Consider the following 21,919-nt stretch of genomic DNA (forward strand, 5'->3'; position numbering starts at 1 on the left):
TAAAGTCATTTGAGCATCACACTTACCAGGTACTAATTCCTCCACGTGTCTCTCTCATTTCATAAGTTACTTAATACAACTGCATTACTTACGTTGGAATTAATCAGGGAATGCCATTATGAGATCCCAGAGGGTAATAAAGATAAGAGAAAAAATTACAATGTCTAGAAACTCTTATTCTTATTTGCCTTTCAAAATAAGCCATAAGATCAAATATTTACTATAATAATAATAATTTAGTTTATTACTTCCAATAATAATAATTCAAAGTATTCCCCAAATTCCAATGAAACAAAGCTGATTCATGGTGCTGGAATGGCCAAGAGGGAGATGAATACAATGTTAAAGCAGAAGACTCTGGACCCAGAATGCCTGGGCTCAAATCCTAGTTTCACCACTTACTAGCCATGTGACCTTCAGCAAGGTAACTTCTCTGTGCCTGTTTCCTCTGCTGTAAAATCAAGGTTGCTTTGAGATTAGATCAGAAGTTACACATGAAGATCTTAGAACAATACCAAGTAAGTGTGCATAAACCTCAGCTATTGCAGCTGTAATTCTCATCTCATTTCTGTGTTGATTTCACAATGCTTTACTTGAGGAAAATGGTTAGAAGAGAGAGAGGCTATGGGGTCAAAATGTAGAAAGTGTATTTTAGCCTGGAAGTCAGTGGCTTAGAAATTAACTATCCCCACGACTGGCTTGCTGTGCAAATTGAGAACAATTTCTCCCTGACTGTTGCAGTTTTCCCAAGGCAGAGATGTTCTCTATCATAGGCAGGGCCTCCTAATTAAGTCAGTATAGAGTGATTTAAAGGAACCTGGGTAATTAGCAAGAGAAACAGGCTAGAAATCTGGTCTGAAATCACCCCAGAGTAGAAACCTCTCAGGCTCTGTTATTTTCACTGTTATGACCAAAAAAAAAAAAAAAAAAAAAAAAAAAAAAAAAAAAAATCTAAGTATTCAAAGGCACAATCAATACTGTTTATTGAATAAAATAGCCACCTAACTGGGGACAGAAGGCGAGAAGGTAGAAGAGATAAAGAAAAACGTTAGTGAGTGTCATGTACCATGCTCCGTGCTGTGCACTTATCCAATAAAGAAAAACATTAGTGAGTGTCATGTACCAAGCTCCGTGCTGTGCACTTATCCAATCACTTTGAATCACTATAACAACCCTATAAGGCAGGCATCATTATCTCCAATTTTGAAATGAAGAAACTGGGAGCCAGTTATAAATAACTTAACCCAAGTTTGCAAAGTTCTTAAAGGATGGAACTCAATATTTGAACCTAAGTCAGTATGACTTCATGATCCCATGGTTTTTTGTTCATTATTGACTATGACACCCTTAGACTTGTGAACCAATAATGAACAACACAGTGCAAAATATTGTATATTCTAATATGCTGAGGTGAAACTAGAAAATTAGGAAAAAGAGGACAAAGTCTGGAGTAGTCAGAGGGGATATATAACATGTCCATTCTGTTTAGCAAATATGTATGAAGTGCCAACTAACACGAGGCTAAGGGCTAAGAAGATGAGTGTATATCCTTGGTGAGTTTATGGCCCTCCCTCTCTTTATCCTACCTTTATTCCTCAATGAATGAATGAGGAATGAATGTAGGATGTTCTGTCCTCCTTTTTCTTTTCCATCTGTCTCTAAACTAATCTTTCTGCCTTTAAGCTGTTCTCAACAAAACTCACGTGTTATCTTTCTAAAGTACACAGGGTCCTAGAATTCTTCCATGCTGTTCTCAGTCACTTCATAATACAATGAGAACACTCTTATCATGTCAATATTGATTTAATTCTTTTTTTTTTTTTTTTTTTTTTTGCGGGTATGTGGGCCTCGCGCTGTTGTGGCCTCTCCCGTTGCGGAGCACAGGCTCTGGACGCACAGGCTCAGCGGCCATGGCTCACGGGCCCAGCCGCTCCGCGGCATGTGGGATCTTCCCGGACCGGGGCACGAACCCGTGTCCCCTGCATTGGCAGGCGGGCTCTCAACCACTGCGCCACCAGGGAAGCCCCAATATTGATTTAATTCTTGCCTACCTTACCAGCTTTATCTTCTGTCACTCTTGCTCCCTCTCTCGAGAAACCCCCTCCCAACTTGAATTCAACATTCTAATCATACTCAAGTTTCTCAACCATCCATATTATTTTCACTTACTCCTCTGTCCCCTAGAGTCCCTTTCTTCTCCCTTCTCCTAACTCCTAGCCATCCTTCAAACTGGCCTGAGTAGAGGGAATGTATACACTGGAAATTAATATGAAGTACAACATTGGAGAAGTTTGGTAATAAGATAGAAAAATTGACATTAGTTCATAGAGTTATATGAGGCCATTGGAATTATTTTATTTGAAGAGTAATATAAAATGGATATTTAAGAAAATCAACCAGTGTTGTACCGATGACATTAGAGTTAGAAAAGACTAGAGGCTGAATTACAGCAATGATCTAGGTATTAAATGATGGCTGCAGAGATGATAATTAATGGCAGTGGGAATTCAAAAGAAAGCAAAGTATCAGAACCCAGTGGCTGACTAGAAATAAGGAGGCAAGAATTTCATAAGGGCAGTTTATAACAACGCATGTGAGTTAGCATAAAATCAGAATTTATATAATCTTTTTTTTCACTGTGATTGAAATGTATTATTTTGTTTATATATACATTTGAGCTGATTTTATTTTTGCAACCAAAAAAATACTGCATTGACACAATTTAATCATTGACATACACTAGGATCTTTTCTTTCATCTTCAAAAGTTCTGTCTAGCTGACTCTTGTTCTTGAAGCAAATTGTCCAATTTTGAGAGGTAGAACTATAAATCTAAGTAGTTGTATGTGTGGTCAGACTGCGTGGAATTTGTATGAGTAAATTTCATAGATGTTTCAGGAGGTACAGACTGTTTTTCTTGGCCCCTCCCTTTATTTTCTGACACTGAGTCTTGGAAGTTTCTGGCTTTTCAGTGGAAAAAAAAACTGAATCGTGGAAACAAACACTCCAAATTATTCATTCATCAAGCTTCGCACAATCTGGTCTTTAATCTTTCACTTTTTCTAAGTGCATCAGGTTGGGAGCAGCCATATAGTTGTAATGCTGGGAGGGCTGGGGAAGACTAGATGCGAGACCAGGGCAGAATTTGGGGTTGTTGACAAAGAGCAGGGAGAAGGGGATCTGGATTTCTTTCAGAAGCCTGAATCTTTGGAGGGCAGTTTACAATCGGGGATGAGAGATGGATGCTGCAATTGGTCAGCTTGGGTTTGACTAGCTAAGTAGAGGATATGAAGAACACATGGCCAGAGCCCTGTGCTACTCATCCCGGTGAGATACAACTGTGGGCTAGTCAGAGCCCTGAAATTCTTACTACAGGAAACTGTCACCTGCTTCTCTGTGAGAATTACAATCGCAGGCAATTCATAAAGCACGGAGGGACTTCCCTGGTGTTGCAGTGGTCAAGAAGCCTCCTGCCAGTGCAGGGGACACGGGTTCGTACCTGGTCTGGCAAGATCCCACATGCCAGGGAGCAACAAAGCCCATGCACCACAACTACTGAGCCTGCACTCCAGAGCCCACGAGCACAAACTACTGAGCCCCCGTGTCACAGCCACTGAAGCTTGCATGCCTAGAGCCCATGCTGCTCAACAAGAGAAGCCACCGCGATGAGAAGCATGCGCACCGCAACGAAGAGTAACCCCTGCTCGTCTCATCTAGAGAAAGCCTGTGTGTAACAATGAAGACCCAACACAGCCAAAAAAAACCAACGGTACATTAAAAAAAAAAAAAAAGAAAACACCGAGCAGAACCATTTGCTACATCTCTTATCAAGGTATATCAGATGGCAAGTCACCCTTACTCAGTGACCTAGTTATAGAATATCCATAAAATCTTTTTTTTTAAGGGAAACATAAGGTTGGCCTTTATTGAAAGAGTCAGATTGCCTCAGGGCCATTGTACTACAGAGCTTTAGATCGTTGGAATTTGTAAGCTTCACTCCAGGATTGAATGTATTCCATTAGTCAGCGATTGGCAACCTTGGTGAACATTGAGTTTTCAACTTAATTTTTCCAAATTGGTCTGAAGAAACCAGATGCAGGAACTAAGTTCAAAAGGACAATCTCAACGAGAATAAAAAGAGACATGATAACACCAGACCTCACCAGCTCATCAGGTCTCTGTAATCAGCCACACAAATAATTGGTCCCAGGACTATTGGATAAACATCTGCTTTTAAGCTGAAAGATATCTACATTGTATGCTGTGATTACCACCATACCAATTTGTAAGTCAACTTAGAAATTCAACATACATGCAAAGAAATTCTACTCTTCTTGTTAGGTTATGTGATTCTAGAATTTCTAAACTCTGCCAGTTTTCTTTCCCAGGGATCTTTAAGAAAGTCAGGCATGGAGTCAGAGTTGGGAATTATTATTGAGAGAAGATAACACAATAGCCATCTGTACCCTGATCTTACATGTACTAGAACAATGATAACACCAAAACCATGTATGTATATGTATAGCCAGGGTTCTCCAGAGAAACAGAACCAATATTCCAATTGGAATCCTAACTGGCTAATACATATACCTACATAGTTTTAGTGTTGTCATTGTTCTAGTATCTGTAAGATACATAAAAATCTATTTATCTATCAATAGATAAAGAGGTTTATTATAAGGAATTGGCTCATCTGATTATGGAGGCTGACAAGTCCCAAGATCTGCAGTTGGCAATCTGGAGACCCAGGAGAGCCAACATGTAGTTCCTGTCTGAAAGCCAGAAGGCTTCCCAAGAAAAGCCAATGTTTCAGTTCAACTCTGAATGCAGGAAGAGACTGATGTCCTAGCTCAAGCACTCAGGCAAGATAGAGGTCTCCCTCTCTCTTTTTTTTTTTTGTAATAAACTGGGCATTCTCTCTTATTTAGCCTTTTATTCTATTCAGACCTTCAGTTGATTAGGTGAGGCCCACCCACATTAGGAAGAGCAATCTGCTTTACTCAGTCTATCAATTCAAACATTCATCTCATCCAGAAATACCCTCAAAGACACACCCAGAATAATGCTTGGTCAAATGTCTGGGCACTCTGTGACCCAGTCAAGTTGATTCATAAAATTAACCATCACAGTATAACCTTAAGGGAATAGAAAGCACCTCATGTTGTCTGGTCTTAAGGATGTCCATTCCTTCTCCATTACCCACTCCTTCATCCAACACATGTACAGTTTCCATCTGCTGTTAAAATTTTCCAAAGTCTTTTTTGGATTAAAAAAACTGCTATTCATCTCTCAATATTCAATGTTGTCAAGGACAGGTCACTTATGAGGATCTCTGGTTCAGAGTTTCTGATATTCTTATCCAAGTTGAGCAGAAGCTGGAGGATTTGTAAGGGAGTGGTGGTGTCAGAACCAGCTACAAAAGGAAACTTCTTGTGTGATGTTGTGCTATCAACACTGGCCACCAGGAGTTTATTCACCCTTATGTATATATACACATTCATAGCCACACGTGTGCTTGTGCATTCCTACATATGTACAACCACACACAACCTGATGGTGCAGGCATAAATTCATCTCAACCAGGGAGAGTGTGAAAATGAGGATGGGGACTCTAGGCACATGGCAAATGGGAAACAAGAACAAAGGAACCTAAGAAGTAAGAAGTAACTGGTGTATCTGGGAGACCTGATGGGCTTGAGTGCAGAATAGCTCTAGACTTGGATTGAGAGATAGTCAGAAAAGTAGAGTTAGGACAATATCATGGTGGATACTGGATGTCAGGCTAAGGGGTTGGACTGTTTCTTTATAGTTAATTATGAGACCAATGAAGAATATTAGAAGGGACTTAGGGAGACTGATCTCGCAGAGGTAGGCAGTAACTAGGGGTAGTAAGCAGTGAAGTTTCATTCTACTTTGGCTGAGTTAAGTCTAGTAATGGAAGAGAGGGTGGAGGATGGGAATAGGAGTAAGAAGAGCAACAAATAAGGATACATATGTACAGGAGCAGGAAAAAGTCAAGATCCAGACTTCATGAGGAGCCTACGCTGGAGGTTGTTCTGGATAAAGAGACTGTAAGGACCTCAGCTGTAGTTATTCATGGATCTGCTAAGGTGCTTCACTGTTAACTTGACTCAACTACTTCCTACATCTGCTTCTCTCTCTTCTAAATGCCATCCTTACTTTCTACTCTCTATCCTTTCTCTACCTCACAGCTTTTGCTTCCTCTCCATATACAGAGCCATGACATAGAGCTTTATGCATACAGTGGTAATATGAATACCTTATTGGTTGGTCCTCATGGAAATGGAGTTGAATATGAATCACTTAGGCCAGAATCTAGGAAGAATGTGATTTTTTTTGGTATTTCAAGGGCATTATTTGTAAATACTGGCAATTATGAAAACATTTATTCATTAAAAGTGATGAAAATTAGACAGGACAATTATTAGAGACAATTTTGAATTATTCTCTTTCTCCTGTAATCTAGTCTCTGTCTTTCTTTTATAGATTTTTCTTCTTTTTAGTAATTTTTAAAGATGTGTCTGTCCCAACTATTTGGCAGGTGGAATAAATTACTCTCCATATTTCATTTTGTTTGACATTTAACATGCATAGACTAGATCTTATTTCAGAAGTTCTAACATCAGCTGCGTATTATCACCTGAGGAGGTTTTAAACCATACAATTTCCTGGGCTCCACTCCAGACCAGTTGAATGAGAATCCCTCTAGGGGTGGTAAGGGTGATGCCCAAGTACAGGTGATTATAACATGAGGCCAGGTAGGGAGTCTGTTCTTTCTCCATAGTTTCTGCTAAAATTTAGAGACACTTGCAGTTAAATCTTGAAGTCCTATTTTGACAAGACATGCATAGGTTAACACTTTCTCTCCTGTCTTTCCTTGTGTAATTTATAGTTTCAAGCTAAATTCCAGGGATTTAAAGGCTCTCTGTTGATATTTAAAGGGCATTTGAAGCAAATAAATGGTGAAATGTCTTTTGAAGCCAATAAAATATACCTCCGTAATATCTACTTAATGAGAATATGTTAAAGAGCAGGAGGTGTTTCCACTGGACCATAAATTATGCAACTTTAAACAGATTTTTTAAATGAAAATAAAAACTTCTGCTCATTTGAAATCATTTTTTCTCAAACAAAACAAGAAGGAATTCCAGATGTCAGGATTGTTTTGCAGTAATGATGATCTGTGGGCCACATGAATGTGCTTAACTTTCCCAAGAGTTTGGGTAACTTTTTCTTTTCAAAAGAGATTATGTGTGACTCCTGATTTTTAATTATTTTTTTTAAAATGTCAGGAAGACATGTCTTCTCATCCCCTGAATGTTCATAATGCCCTGATTTAGTCCAGGTGTAAGTATATACACATGTATATACACAAAGAAATGTATAAAAATTGCAGTCCTATCATTTGTCTATTATACCTCTGCTTGTTCTTTTTCTCTGATAAATTCTAAGTTGGTAGCCCCGATAGTATTTTTTTTTCTCTGGTATAGTTTTATTTTTGTCTATAGATATTTTTACTGTGGTGCAATTTCCCCAGTATCTTAGGATGTGATATTTTAAGTTACTCTATTTAGGACTTGGAATGACTCCAAGTAAGACAGTATATGGATTTAAATATCAACAAACAGTAATCAAAATATCAGCTTTTTACATCTTTGAAAAAATAGCCATTTATTTAGAAAGTTTGTCTGTCAGCATTGCTTCTCTACAACTGTTAATAACTTGTCTTAAAAATATGGTGTACCTTCCAGGTAGAATCAGCAACTTCTTTAGCCAGGGGTGTCACCAAAGGAGCAGGAGAGAGAACAAAGTACAGGATTAAAGAATGGAAGGGAGTAAGAGACAGGTAGACAGCTACTTAGAGACAGGTAGACAGCTACTTAGATTCAAATCACGGTTGTGCCACTTATTACCTAAGTAACCTTGGGCTCATTAACTTCTCTAACTTGGTTTATTACCTATATCAGAGGAATGATAATACCTACCCCATTAAGTTTTTATAAGGATTAAATAAATTACATTTTAAGTTTTTAGAACATAGCCAATAGTAATCGTTCAGTTAATGTCAGCTATGTTTATTGTTTGTATTATTTGAAATCTGTTCTAATATTGCCCCATAATAGGCAAAACCAAGTATCTTGGTTTTATGTCTTTTCTGACCACTAAATGACCATATTTAAATAAGTTTATAAACTATTTTTTTCTGTGAATTTACTGCTCATGTTCTTTGCTCTTTGTCCACTGACTTCTGAGCCCCTTTACTATTGATTTTAAAGTACTCTTTGTATATTGCAGATATTAATTCTCTGTATATTATGTAAGTAGCAATCATTTTCTTCTAGTCTGTGGCTTCCTTTTAACTTTATGTTGTCATTACAGATATTTGTAATTTTTATGTAGTCACCTCTGTTAGTCTTTTCAATTCTGGCTTTTGGTATGCTTGGTTAGGAAGACTTTCTGCATTACAAGATTACAAAAATGTCCTCCCATATTTTCTTCTAGCAGTTATACAATGTTTTTGAAAGGTTATTTCTTCAATTCACTTAGAATTTCGGTATGTGTTGTGAGATGGTATGCCAACTTTATCTTTCTTCTCAAATTGTCTATGATCTCCCTATGATTGCACCTATTGGCAGTTCCAATATAAACACAACTATGGGTCTAGACTTTTTTCCATTCCATTAATCTATTTGTCTATTCCTGTGCCTATTGTATTTAGTTTTATTGAAGTATAATTCATCTACAACACTATGTTAATTCCATGTACACAGCATAGTAATTCAATATTTCTATATATTACCAAATGATCACCATTGCCTGTTTTAATTTTAAGTTTTGATTAGGCTAGTTTCAAATAACTCTATACTTTCAATGCATGTTGTTATATGTATTACCATTTTTCCTGCCAGATGAACTTTAGAATCAGTTTGTCAAATTTCAAAATAATTTAATTGGAAATTATTGGTATTTTGATTGGTATTGGTATTGGTATATTGGTATTGGTATTGGTAATTGGTATTGCACTAGATTAATAACTTTGGAAGAATTAATCTTTATAATAATAAGACCTTTATTTACCCAGGCTTTTAGATCCTCCAGTAAGTAGACTTTTATCATTTTCTTCATATAGATTTTGGATATTTCACATTGTTTATTGTTACTTTATATATTTTGTTTATATTGTTCAGATTCTCATTTCATTTTTTTTCTGCTTAAATACGGAACATTTTTATAACTGTCCTCGTAGTATTCTTTTATTAGTTCTAATAGTTTTATATAGTTGATTTACCCTTTTTTTGGGGGGGGTGGTATGCGGGCCTCTCACCATTGTGGCCTCTCCCATTGCGGAGCACAGGCTCCGGACACGCAGGCTCAACGGCCATGGCCCATGGGCCCAGCCGCTCCGTGGCATGTGGGATCCTCCTGGACCGGGGCACGAACCCGTGTCCCTTGCATCGGCAGGCGGACTCCCAACCACTGTGCCACCAGGGAAGCCCGATTTACTTCTTTTGACTGAGAATGAATGATTGCAGTGTTTCACTATTTAGTGTGATGTTTGCTACATGTCTCTGATAGATACTGTATCAATTTAAGAATTACTATTCTATTACGAATTTACTAAGAGTTTTTTTTAAACCACTAGTGGGTGTTGAATTTACATTTACTGGGATGATCATGTTTTTTTCTTCTTCGTCAATGAAGTGAATTAAACTAATAGAATCCCTGATGTTGAATAATCTTTGTAGTCTTATAGTAAACCCATCGTGTTTATTGTATATTAGTCTTTTGATATTTTGCTGCATGCAGTTCATATCTATATTTGTGATACTGATCTATAGTCTTCTGTTTTGTGATATGTTTGTCTGGCTTTGTATCAGAGATGTGTTAACTTTGTCAATAATTTCATAAATTTTCTGTTATTATTCTATGCTTCAAAAGCTTTCTATAAAAAAATATATTTCTTAAATGAGTCTGTAAAACTCATTTAAGAAAACTTAAAGTTTATAAAACTTGCCTAATAAAGCCATTTGGACCATGTGTTATTTGGGAGGAATACAAAGAATTTTTTCAATACAGTTTACAGTTATTGGTATATGCACATTTTTGACTTACCCTTGAAGCAATTTTGAAAATTCACAGTTTTCTAGGTAACTGGTTACTGCATCTAATTTTTCAATTTATTGATAAAAACATATTCTTTAAAAGTCTCTTGATCTGTGGTTATATTCATTTTCCCTTTGTTTTTAAAATAGGTTTTCTTCTTTTTACCTTGCAAGATTGCCAGAGGTGTGCTCATTTACCCATCTCTTCAATCAGCTCTTACATGTATTTATCAAGTCTACAGATTTTTGTGTTTTATTAATTTACTTTTATCTTTAACTTCTTCTGATTTATTTTAGTCTCTTTTGTTTTTTCCTAGCCTCCTTAGTCAAATGATTATCACTTATTAGAAAAATGCTGAAGAGAAACAGTTTCCTAAGAATGTAATCTTGACCACATCTCATAGTTTTTGATGACTTGCTTACACTGACATTCATTTGTTAATATAATTTAACTTTTTAAAATTAGAGTAAGAGCTGCATATTATAGACAGCTAAAAATAGCAAGAATGATAAAAATAATTTTTTAATGCACCAAGAAGATAGAATGAGTTATCTTTTATAATCACTCTGATGAATATAAAAATTAACACAAATGAAATCAGACTATACATTGTTTTGTAATCTGCCTTTTTTTACTTGATTATAGTTTACAAATATCTGCTTAAATAACATATTCTACTAGAACATCAGTTTTATTAGCTGTACAGTACCACTGCTTATTAATATTTCTTTATCATTGGATATTTAGATTGTGTCTAATTTTTATTATAAAATTAACATGCTCTATGAGACACCACACACACACACACACACATACACACTGAGGACTTTAAAGATTTTTCCTACTGAGAAATGAAAACAAATGAAATAACTGGATTATTAAAACAATATGAAAGAAATCAAGATAATACATTCAAAACTGCACTTTTCTTCACCTCAGACAGTTTCTAGAAAGGAGAATAACCATTCAGAGAGCCTTGGATGGTGATTAAAAAGTGGCATGGACATATATACACTACCAAACGTAAAATAGATAGCTAGTGGGAAGCAGCCGCATAGCACAGGGAGATCAGCTTGGTGCTTTGTGACCACCTAGAGGGGTGGGATAGGGAGGGTGGGAGGGAGGGAGACGCAAGAGGGAAGAGATATGGGAACATATGTATATGTATAACTGATTCACTTTGTTATAAAGCAGAAACTAACACACCATTGTAAAGCAATTATACTCCAATAAAGATGTAAAAAAAAATCTCTAATTAAATAAAGCTAGCATAATTTGCCAACAGAAAAAAAAAAAAAGAAAAGTCAACCAAAGCAGCAGATAAGGAACAAAGAAGGAATGTTTACTGAGTATCTTCTGTATGTCAAGCATTTTGTTAGATGCTCTCATATCCATTATCTGATTTATTTAATCCTTTGTTTAGAAAAAAAAAAAGGAAAGAAAAACATTTAAGTATCTGTGTTCCTATTCTTTCCTTAAAATAGGAAACAGTGTCTCAGAATAGTGAAAATCATGGTGGCAGAACTGAAATTTAAATACAAGCTTGTCCTTCTCTAAAAATGTGAAACCTACTCTAGAAAGAGGATTTTGTCAATAATTACCAGTAAAATTAATATATCTACTATGAAAAACTTTATTTTTCTTTATTTTAAGCCTTGTCTAAGCTCAAATTGACCAGGCCCAACTTAACGCATGATTCATTACTAATGCCTGAATAACATAGAAGGGATTCTGGTTAATTTGATTTTTTTGCTGATATACATTGCTTTTTAAAAATTAAGATGCCACATATTAAGACTTTGTGAGATGTTTTTATGGTTACGCTTTGGAATTTTATGTATGCGTATTCTCTATTAATTTTGCTATGGTTCATGATGCACGGCCAAATAAACAGCTATAATATTAATTCACTTCCAAAATGAGCTTAAGACTGATTGTAAACATTTTTCCAAAGAGAATATTAGAGCTAATTTATATTTTTTATCAAGTAACACAAAGTAATTTTTACTTAGCCTCATTAGGCAAATGTGTAAACTTTGGTCATAAATCCTTAACAAACCATTTCAATACAATTTGGAACTCCTTCTGTGTAAAATTCCCAGGAGATACTAGAAGGCTGAAATTCATGATAAAATCACTTGTACCACTTGCATGTTGCATTAAGAGTTATGTCCAGCCTACATCATGCAACATCAGTATACAATAAGACACTGGGGAAAGACTGGATTGGGTTTGGAGAGGTCCCGAAGGCAAGTGAAGCTACCATCAATTTGAAATGCACACGGACGTTGCTAGTACAGGCCCCCCGCAATCACAAAGAACACCTCTCTTCTGTTTACCAAGTCAGAAATAGGCTTGCTTCCCATTCAGTTTCCTTATCTGTCCTCTTCGGAAAAAATCCAAATAAGATAGAAATGATAACATTAACAAAACTACTCCATTTCCTAACTCTAAATTGTTAGTACAATGGCTGGCATTGTATGCCTGTAATATATTAAACATTTTAAGATATTAAACATTTATTGACCTTTTTGTTAAAGTTGAGGATAATTACTTCATTTAGTTTTTACCAAGAAACCTTCTAACTTTAGTTCTCTGCCTTATCCTTCATCTCCTTTTTGTTCTTCTCTGCCTATCATTCACAGCTACCATTTCAGCTTTTGCTTTTCTAAGTCATCCGTGCTTCACTCTTTAAGTGTGCTTTTCCATCGTGTACTTCTCTTACCTTTGTCTCATGTCTTGCCCAATTTACTATTTTGAGAGACTTTAAAAGCAAACAAACAAAAAAAAACTTGTTTTCCCACTCTCTCTGTTTCCCTAGCTGCCAACTTATGTTCCACCAGGGCATTAAGATCTTCCCATTTTGCCATAACTTCAGGCAAACCTAGATAACACATATCACCCCAAATTCTCTCATATTATCATATTTTTCCTTCCACAACTTGCTTCTCTATGTGATCCCAATTTTTATGTATGCTTTTCTTCTTTACAGATTAGGGTTATAATTTAAGAGCAGTATACAGTATCTACCTGACAGCTCTAGATTTGGAAAAGTCATAATCTACCACCCTACCTGCTGCTCTCCTCCAGCTTCCTTCTTATTTTGTTCCCTGCCACCTTCCCTGAGCCAGGACACACTGGCACTGGAGGACATCAGGGTCAAGGGTCAGGAACAGCAGCTCTGATCTTGCCCAACAGTGAACTCTGGAAATTGCTACTGATCAGTATCAGCCAAGTGATGAGGTGAGCTGTTCACTCCAATCCACCTGTGACTTTAAGGGAAGCAGAAATCTTGAACCCCCAATAACTTCTAGGTTCTTTTTATCTTCATCAAATAGGCACTAACATTGCAAATACAAAACCAGAAAGGCATTGAGAAGAAAAGTGAATCCAAACATCAACTCTATTTTTGAATCACTTTGCACTCAAAATTTTACTCTTACAAAATTTTACCCTCCCAAATACAATGACACATTCAAAAATGCAGAGAAACCATGCAAATCAATTTCTCACATAGAGCAAATTCATTCTAGGATGGAACTTTCAGGAAGTGACTGGAACAAGCATAATAATAAGTGTTAGGAAATTAGCTGCAGACTAATTTTACTTCTGATCCAGTGCAAGTCACTATCATTTATAAAATGCTGATCCAAAATCTTTCATTTGTTCCGTAAGTATTTACTGAGCACTTAGCATAATGTCAGGCTAAAACTCTTGGGTAAAGATGAGTACAACATAGTCCATACATGCAGGACATTCACAGTTTAGTTAGGTAATAACTAAACTATAATAATTATAATTATAGTACCATATGCAACAACCGAGGGATGTACGAGCTTTCTTGAGAGCATTAAGGAAGTGGCACCTAACATTACCCATAGACAGGATCAAAGGAAGCATCACAGAGCAGATAATATTTCAATCAAGTCTGGCAGGATCAACAGGGTCAATGTAGTGAGACCAATGTGAGAAGAGAATGGTAGCTAAGAGAAGGGAAGAGAAGAGAAGGAAAGGGCATTTGAAGCAGAGAGCCCAGAAGTATAAGAAAACACGGGACTTCCCAGTGGCAGGGTATGTGAATGACACTGGAAGGGGAGTCTGGGAGCTAGTCCTGAAGAGATGAGGTGTCATGCTAAGGACTTGGGACTTTATCCTCCCAGCAAGTGGTTTTGCAATTCTACCCCTTGGAATTAGAGATTGATTAATTATAATAATAATAATTAAATAATAAAATAGCTAACACTTCCTGTGCAGTTAGTAATCGTCAGGATACACTTTAAATAAGAATACATTTAAAATACTTAATCCAGGGCTTCCCTGGTGGCGCAGTGGTTGAGAGTCTGCCTACCGATGTAGGGGACACGGGTTCGTGCCCCAGTCCAGGAAGATCCCACATGCTGCAGAGCGGCTGGGCCCATGAGCCATGGCCGCTGAGCCTGTGCGTCCAGAGCCTGTGCTCCGCAACGGGAGAGGCCACAGCGGTGAGAGGCCCACGTACCGCAAAAAAAAAAAAAAAAAAAAAAAAAAAAAAAAAAAAAACAAAAACTAATCCTTAAAAACAACCCTATGAAATAGGAACTAATATTATCCTAAATTTTAAATGTTAGGAAACTGAGACTCAGTTTCCACTGAATGGAAGCAGAGGAACAAAAGAGCGGAGCATTTTTATACAGCAGGTTTGGTGGCGAGTACACATTTGAACAAAGTATTACTTTGCTAAGAAAAAGGAGGATGGGAGACACTGAGGGCAGACTAGCGGAAGCTGGCAGAGCTGGAAGAGACCTCTCGTTTTTTGCATTATTAGCTCCTCCCTCACCTCATTTTCAGAATGAATAAGGAAGGAGGAGAAGGGAAGGAAAGCACACAAGGAAGTGCTGTCATGTCCGGCAGGCCCTTTCTGCAATCTCTTTGCTATTCCTCCCCTCCAACATGAGTGATTAGCCGTAAGTCAGGTGGGAGAACTTGCTGTATGCTGGACCCAACTAAATACTTGACAGGTATTTTCTCATTTCATCTCCACACCAGCAATGTCACAGCCTGCCTGTTACCCCAATTCACAAATGAGCAAACTGATGCTGGGGGGAGAGAAGCCCATGATTCTTTCCTATAATATTGCCTGTGCTCTTTCTCCATCCGACTTCCATTTCTTTGCCCCTTTCTTCCCTCATCCATTCTCATCTAGATAACCCTGCTGTTCCATGAACCTCTGGAATTTCTTACTGCACAATCTCTGAGAAGTTGGGGTGATTGCCTGTCCCTTTCTGCTTTTATATTTTAATTATCTATGCCTAACAATAGTCTAGCACTTACTTCATTCCAGGAATTCTTCCAAAGCCCTTCCAACACATTTACTCATGTAATACAAGACCCCCAGAGAAATGTTATTGCTTCCTCAGTTAAAGATATTGAGTTACCAAGAGGTTAAGGAACTTTTCCAGGGCACAGAGTAAGATGCAGAAGGAGGATTTGAACCCAGGAGGTCTAGCTCCAGGGTCTGCATCCCTATTCAGGCTTTATCTTCCTTGCCTTAGCAGGACTTGGCACACCTGACTATGCACTTGATCTCAAAATCTTTTTTTCTTCTTGGCTTCCAATCCACCTCTCTCATTTGGTTGACCTCCTACCTACCTGGCTGCTTCATCTCATTCCCCTTTGCTGATTCCTCCTTGTCTCTCCAACTTCCAAAAGTTAGAATACCCCAAAGTAGGACCTATTTTCTATACTCCGTCCCTACTTTCATCCAATTTCACAGCTTAATCATCATCTCTACACAGATAGCTGCCAAATCGATATCTCCTATCTGTAAATCTCCCATAAAATTCTGACTCAGATATCTAACTGTGCACTGAACCTCTTCACATGGCTACCTAATGGGCATCTCGAAATCAATGTGCCTCCAACTGGGCTCCTGCTCTTCTTCCACAAACTCGTTATTCCGCATCTCAGTAAACTGGCAACTCCATTCCTCTAGTTGCCCAGGCCAAAAAACGATGTCATCCTCAACTCCTCATTTTTCTCTCTCACAATGCATCCAACTCATCTGTAAAATATATTCCAAGATTCGATCACTTTTCAGCACCCTCACTATCACCACTCTAATCCAAGCCACTATTCTCTCGTACCCAGATGTCGTAGTGTTTCTAACTGGTCTCCCTGCTTCTGCCCTCGACCCCTCTAACCAGAGCAAGGCAAGTGAGGCACTGCCTCAAATGCAAAATGTAAGAACCATTAACAAAACCTCAGTAATTAAGACAAATGATATTTTAATGCAATTAAAAAAAATCAAAATCAATGGAAAGAAAATCCATGATGAACAAAATGGCAAAATTTAAGTAAAAACAGGATCAGAGTGATTGCCTTACCTCCCTTGCCTCACCTTAGTCCCAGCCCTGCCTGACTCCCTTCAATGTTTTCTCGATGGTTAGAGTGAGTCTGTTAAACATAAGTAAAATCTTCACATCTCAGGGCAAAAGCCAAGGTCCTTACCGTGACCTATAAGATCCTTCATGACCTGGTCCGCCATTATCTCCCTGGCCCCAGTTCCCACTTCTCTCCTCATTCACTCAGCTCCATCCTCTCCACATAGGCCACTGTTTCATCGACAAGCTCCCACCTCAGGGCCCTCCAACTTCTTGGAATGCTCTCCCCCAAATACATCCCTCATTTCACCCAGGTTCCTTTCCAAATTCACTGTATCAGGACCACACTATCTAAACTTCCATCCTCCTCCCAACACAAATACTTCATATTGCTCTTCCATTCTTTATTTTTTTCTCCTCAGAAATTAACATAAGCATAGTGTATACTTTGCTTATTTATCTTGTTTGCTGTCTCTCACAATCACTATAAAATTCCATGAGATTTTGGGGGGAGAGTGGTTTGTTTTGCTCTCTGCTTTATTCCCAGTGTCTCAAAAATTCTTGGATCATGGTAGGTACCCAGTAAACAACTTTTGAATGAATAAGTAATACATGTTTATGAGTGCTTTCCTTTAGCTCCAATGGTCTTAATGCCTGCTATATATATAGGTTTTGAATTCTATTGCCTCAATAAATTGCACTGGGAACTACTCCTCAAAATGCAGTATCTCGGATCTGAAGAATCTGCAAGGTGTTAAATTAGAAAATGTATTGCAAAACGTTTCTTTCAAATTTGACCAAATTTTTAAACAAAAGTTTGACTTGCTTAAGAAAATATTTATCTTGGATTTGAGTTCACTCCTTAGATTAAGTCAATGTTGAAAGAGGGGGTTGTTTTTGAGAAATAAACATTGAAGGTCAAGTGTCTCTTAAGGCAAATTCTGAATTTTGTTTCTATGTCCTGATTTCCAATGACTTGATTCTGTGTTGAGATATTATACAGATTTTCTCAATAATGTCAGAGTGAACCTGTGTGTGATCAAAAGACCATTCTGATGTCAAAGTATTTTTAATCACCTTTATTAATAATTAACCAAAACTAAAGGCAGGTTTTACAAATAAAACTTGTCTCACCATGAATTGCTATCTCTTGATGGAGAAGATGAAGTTCAGCAAAGAGCAAACCTACAACTTGGCTAGAAGACAACAGACTTTGCCTTCCAGCATCTGTTAAAACATGCAAGACTAACCTCATCAGACCCCAGTCCATCCATGGCCTCACTGCTCTTACAGGTTTAATCCAGCACTGTGGGAGCATTTGAGAGTATCCTGATGAAAAGGCAATTTTAGTAACATTTGAGAAAAGTGCACGAGTTAGAATTAGTCTTAAAGGCTAGTTTTTCTTTGTAAATCTTCAAAATTCCTTTTTTTAATTTATATTTTTTATTGAAGTATAGTTGATTTACAACTTAGTGTTAGTTTCAGGTGTACATCACAGTGAAGTGATTCAGAGATATATATATATATATACACACATATATATATATACAAAACTGAATATATATATATATATATATATATATATATATATATATATATATATTCTTTTGCAGATTCTTTTCCCTTATAGGTTATTACAAAATACTGAGTATAGTTCCCTGTGCTATACAGTAGGTCCTTGTTGGTTATCTATTTTACATGCAATAATGTGTATATGTTAATTCTGAACTCCTAATTTATCCCTCCCTTTTCTTTACCCTTTGGTAACCATAAGTTTGTTTCCTATGTCTGTGGGTCTATTGCTGTTTTGTATGTAAGTTCATTTGCATCTTTTTTTTTTTTAGATTCCACATATAAACAATATCATATTCGTCTTTCTCTGTCTGGCTTACTTCACTTAGTATGGTAATCTTTAGGCCCACCCATGTTGCTGCAAGTGGCACAAAATGCCTTTTGTAGTTTTATCTTTTAAGAGGATTGTATTTTTTCATAGAGATTTCTATGACTGTACTCACCAGCAGTTTAGGATTAAGAACTGAATATAGGTCTCATTTTATGCCTACCTTGTAGTATCCATAGAAAGAGTATTTACACTATAAATGTGTCACTAAATCTACACGTCCAATCTGAATTGCTACATTTATATATCAAACCACCACTATCAGAAAATACTTTCCAATTTGTCTTAGCCAAGATAAAAAGTTAAGATTAAAACAAACAAACAAATAAAACACTGCCTTTTGCAAAGTAACAGACACAGAAACTGGTGTATTAACTGAGTTAGCCAACTGTCCATAAAACACAATGCCCTAAAGCTGGGCAGGGAGTGAAGCTGCCATATAGACAGCACTAACTAAATACTTCTTGAGAGAATGAATGATTGAAAACTGAATTGATCTGGGTCAGAAGCAAGCAAGAATTATTGGAAAAGTCTAGGGCAAGAATGGCCATGCTTATATACAGAACATGAAATTGTTTTATCCCTGTAACAGCTAATGAATATTCTCTCTGGAATCTAGTTTTTTTTTTAATTTGGTTTTCTAAATTATATTGAAAATATTTCTTTCTAGATGATGCTTGTCTATTGTTTGGGAACTTTATTTTTAATTGAGTATAATTGCTTTACAATGTTGTGTTAGTTTCTGCTATATTATTCTATTACTTTCATAATAGAATACTTTGAAGCTGCATTTTACTCAGACTATTATTTGGCTTCACTTTTGTCACCCAATTTTTTACCCATTCCTTGTATTATTAACGGTACCTTTACTCTGAACCTTTAAATGAAAACCAAAGTGGTATAGGAAATCCCAATGCATAGAACAGAAAAGTTCTTAAAGGGCCTATAGTGAAATACATTATATTTGCATGTGATTCAAATCAGTGTAAAAAAGCTTCCTTTGTCTTGGTTGGCAGAGTACATCAAGCAGAGTGAAACCCCAGCACGGAACCTTCACTGAGTCACTCCCACTCTAATCCAGTGGGTCAGTGCACTCCCCTCTGTACATGGGAGCCTCCAGGGGCTCGCACCATCATAGCCTGGGACCTTCGACAAGTCCTTGTGTTGGGAACCTGTGAATTTGAACAACCATCAGATTTGGAATGGGGTTCAAATCATGTTCCCTGATAGAAAGTATAGATAATGAAATGCTGAAGTTTCATATTCACATCTATATAGATCAACATAGACATATGTAAATTTTCCTAATTTCTTAGATTTTACAAAGGGCTTCATGTCCTTTTCTGTGGTCTATGTGATATACGATCCAGGTGTCAGTAGGCCCTTCCAACACCATTCAAAAGGATCCATTGTTCTTGTTTTGTTAAAACCCATGTGACATTTTTATTACAGAGTAATTTGAATGATGACTTCTGTATATCTGATACCAGCACACTCTGATCTAGAAATTTATCTTTGAAGAATAAGTAGATAAATAAATGTCTCAGGTAACAGACAGAATAGATAAATGAAGCTAAAACTTTCAGGATCTTCATACCATATCCTCGTCAATTTGATTTAGTAACAGTGCTTTCTTCCCACATCTGCAAGGACCATTCCTCATACTTTTAATTGGCAAGAATGAATTTGTTTTTGAGCATTTGGTGACATTCTGAGATAATTGGACTGAGAACTACTGGTCTGCATTCTAAGTGGAAAAAGGACATTATTCAGTGTTGACTTCTAAATTTCAACTAAACTTGAACATTTTTTAAAAACTTTTTTTAATGAGGATATTTAACTGGCCTGGTTTGTGGGTGTCTGTTAGTTGCTCTAACCTTAATGAGTAATTTATACAGAATGTTTCCTAAAGATGTCCTTCATGAAAAGGACAAGTTTGGACTTGGTAATAGTAATTTACTTAATTTATCTTAAATTTGGTTTCAGTGAGCAACCCTAATTAACCTGATTTTTTGCTGATAATCATTCTCAATGGAATCAAATCACAAATCCGGGGATGGATTGAGCGGCACCCAGAAGGAAGCAGCCCTCCGCGCATTGGTCCAGCGCACAGGATATAGCTTGGTCCAGGTAGGAACTTCTTGTGCCATCTGCTGAAACTCACCACTGAATTCAGAGTGGTGGGAATATTAGCGATCCTAACATGCAAAATGTGATCGGTCAGTTGTATAGCTCTTTAGATGGACATTCCTTTCCAGGGGTGGAAGGAAGTTGGATCATTTCAGTTTTGTAGGTGATCTTCCAGGTGATGTTCTTTCTACTCTGGGTTATCAACTCAATTTTGCCTTGTCATTTGGAAGCAGAACTAGGGTTAACAGTCATAAAGACTATCACAGTTTTGAAAGGCCAGTTTAGTATAAGAAAAGGCAGCTGGAATTCACCACCCAGAGCTTGTCAGTGAAGGAGAACCCAGCTGGTGCTTCAAGAACCAGAAGAAAACAAACTATCCAGGAACTTGCCTTGGTCTCTAGAGAGATTTTTGACTGCAGATGTAAAACAACTTCTAGATGAAGGATCCAAGAACTGACCATCTGGTCAGCCTAGCTATTCCAGGATGTTTTCTCATAATACCTATCCAATCTGTTTAGGATATATAATAATTTCTCTCCATGTTCAGCATTTTTGAAAAAGAAAGAAGAAAAACTATCCTAAAACTATCTATTCATTGTCACTGGTTGTTATGAATTGTCTGTACATTATTATTGTCTTTATGATAACCTCTGTTAGAGAGCTTATGATATATTGAAAAACAAACTAGTTTTAGACATATAAGTTAATTATCTTACTCGAAGAAATAATGTTGCTTTGTTTTAATGTTGTTCTTTTTACAGTAAGACAAAGTATTTTACTGCTCAGCTATTACATTTTATCCACATACTTTCCCAACTTAACCAAATCTTTGTACTATTATGAATACAAAATTCATAAGTGGATAATAATAAAATATACAATAGTGTCCTTTATTACATGTTCCTTTGTCATATCAGTTGAAAACTAAATGTAGTACATTTTGTAATAATTTTTTGTTTGTTTTGTTTTGTTTTTGTGGTACGCGGGCCTCTCACTGTTGTGGCCTCTCTCGTTGCGGAGCACAGGCTCTGGACGCGCAGGCTCAGCAGCCATGGCTCATGGGCCCAGCCGCTCCACAGCATGTGGGATCTTCCCGGACCAGGGCACGAACCCGTGTCCCATGCATCGGCAGGCGGACTCTCAACCACTGCACCACCAGGGAAGCCCTGCAATAATCTTATAAGTCATGGCACACTTTGTTAGAGATAATATAATGCTCAAAGTTATTTCTAATTTTTTATCCTAATGAAGAGTATTTATTTAGACTTTTTAAAGATTTCAGAGAGTATTATTTCACAGAAGCCTTCTAAAAGTTTCATTTAAGTCAAGGGAGATACTAATGTATTATTAGTTTTTAATACTTAATAAAAGTCTATTTTAGGATCATTACTAAACTTTTAAATGTC

General features: G+C 37.0%; 1 protein-coding gene across 2 annotated transcripts in view; it reads left to right on the forward strand.

Moving 5' to 3' along the window:
• Nucleotides 1-20,414: 20,414 nt before the first annotated feature.
• A1CF (APOBEC1 complementation factor) overlaps nucleotides 20,415-21,919 on the forward strand; it is a gene marked incomplete at both ends in the record, with an annotated part of 51,152 nt that continues 49,647 nt past the window's right edge. For both annotated transcript variants that reach the window (XM_079706461.1, XM_079706462.1), the window contains one exon: nucleotides 20,415-20,513. In XM_079706461.1, coding sequence (XP_079562587.1) covers nucleotides 20,415-20,513 — 99 coding nt within the window. The remainder of the gene's footprint in view (nucleotides 20,514-21,919) is intronic.

This window comes from Hyperoodon ampullatus (assembly GCF_949752795.1).
Source record: "Hyperoodon ampullatus genome assembly, chromosome: 1".
NCBI classification, from domain to species: Eukaryota; Metazoa; Chordata; class Mammalia; order Artiodactyla; family Ziphiidae; genus Hyperoodon; species Hyperoodon ampullatus.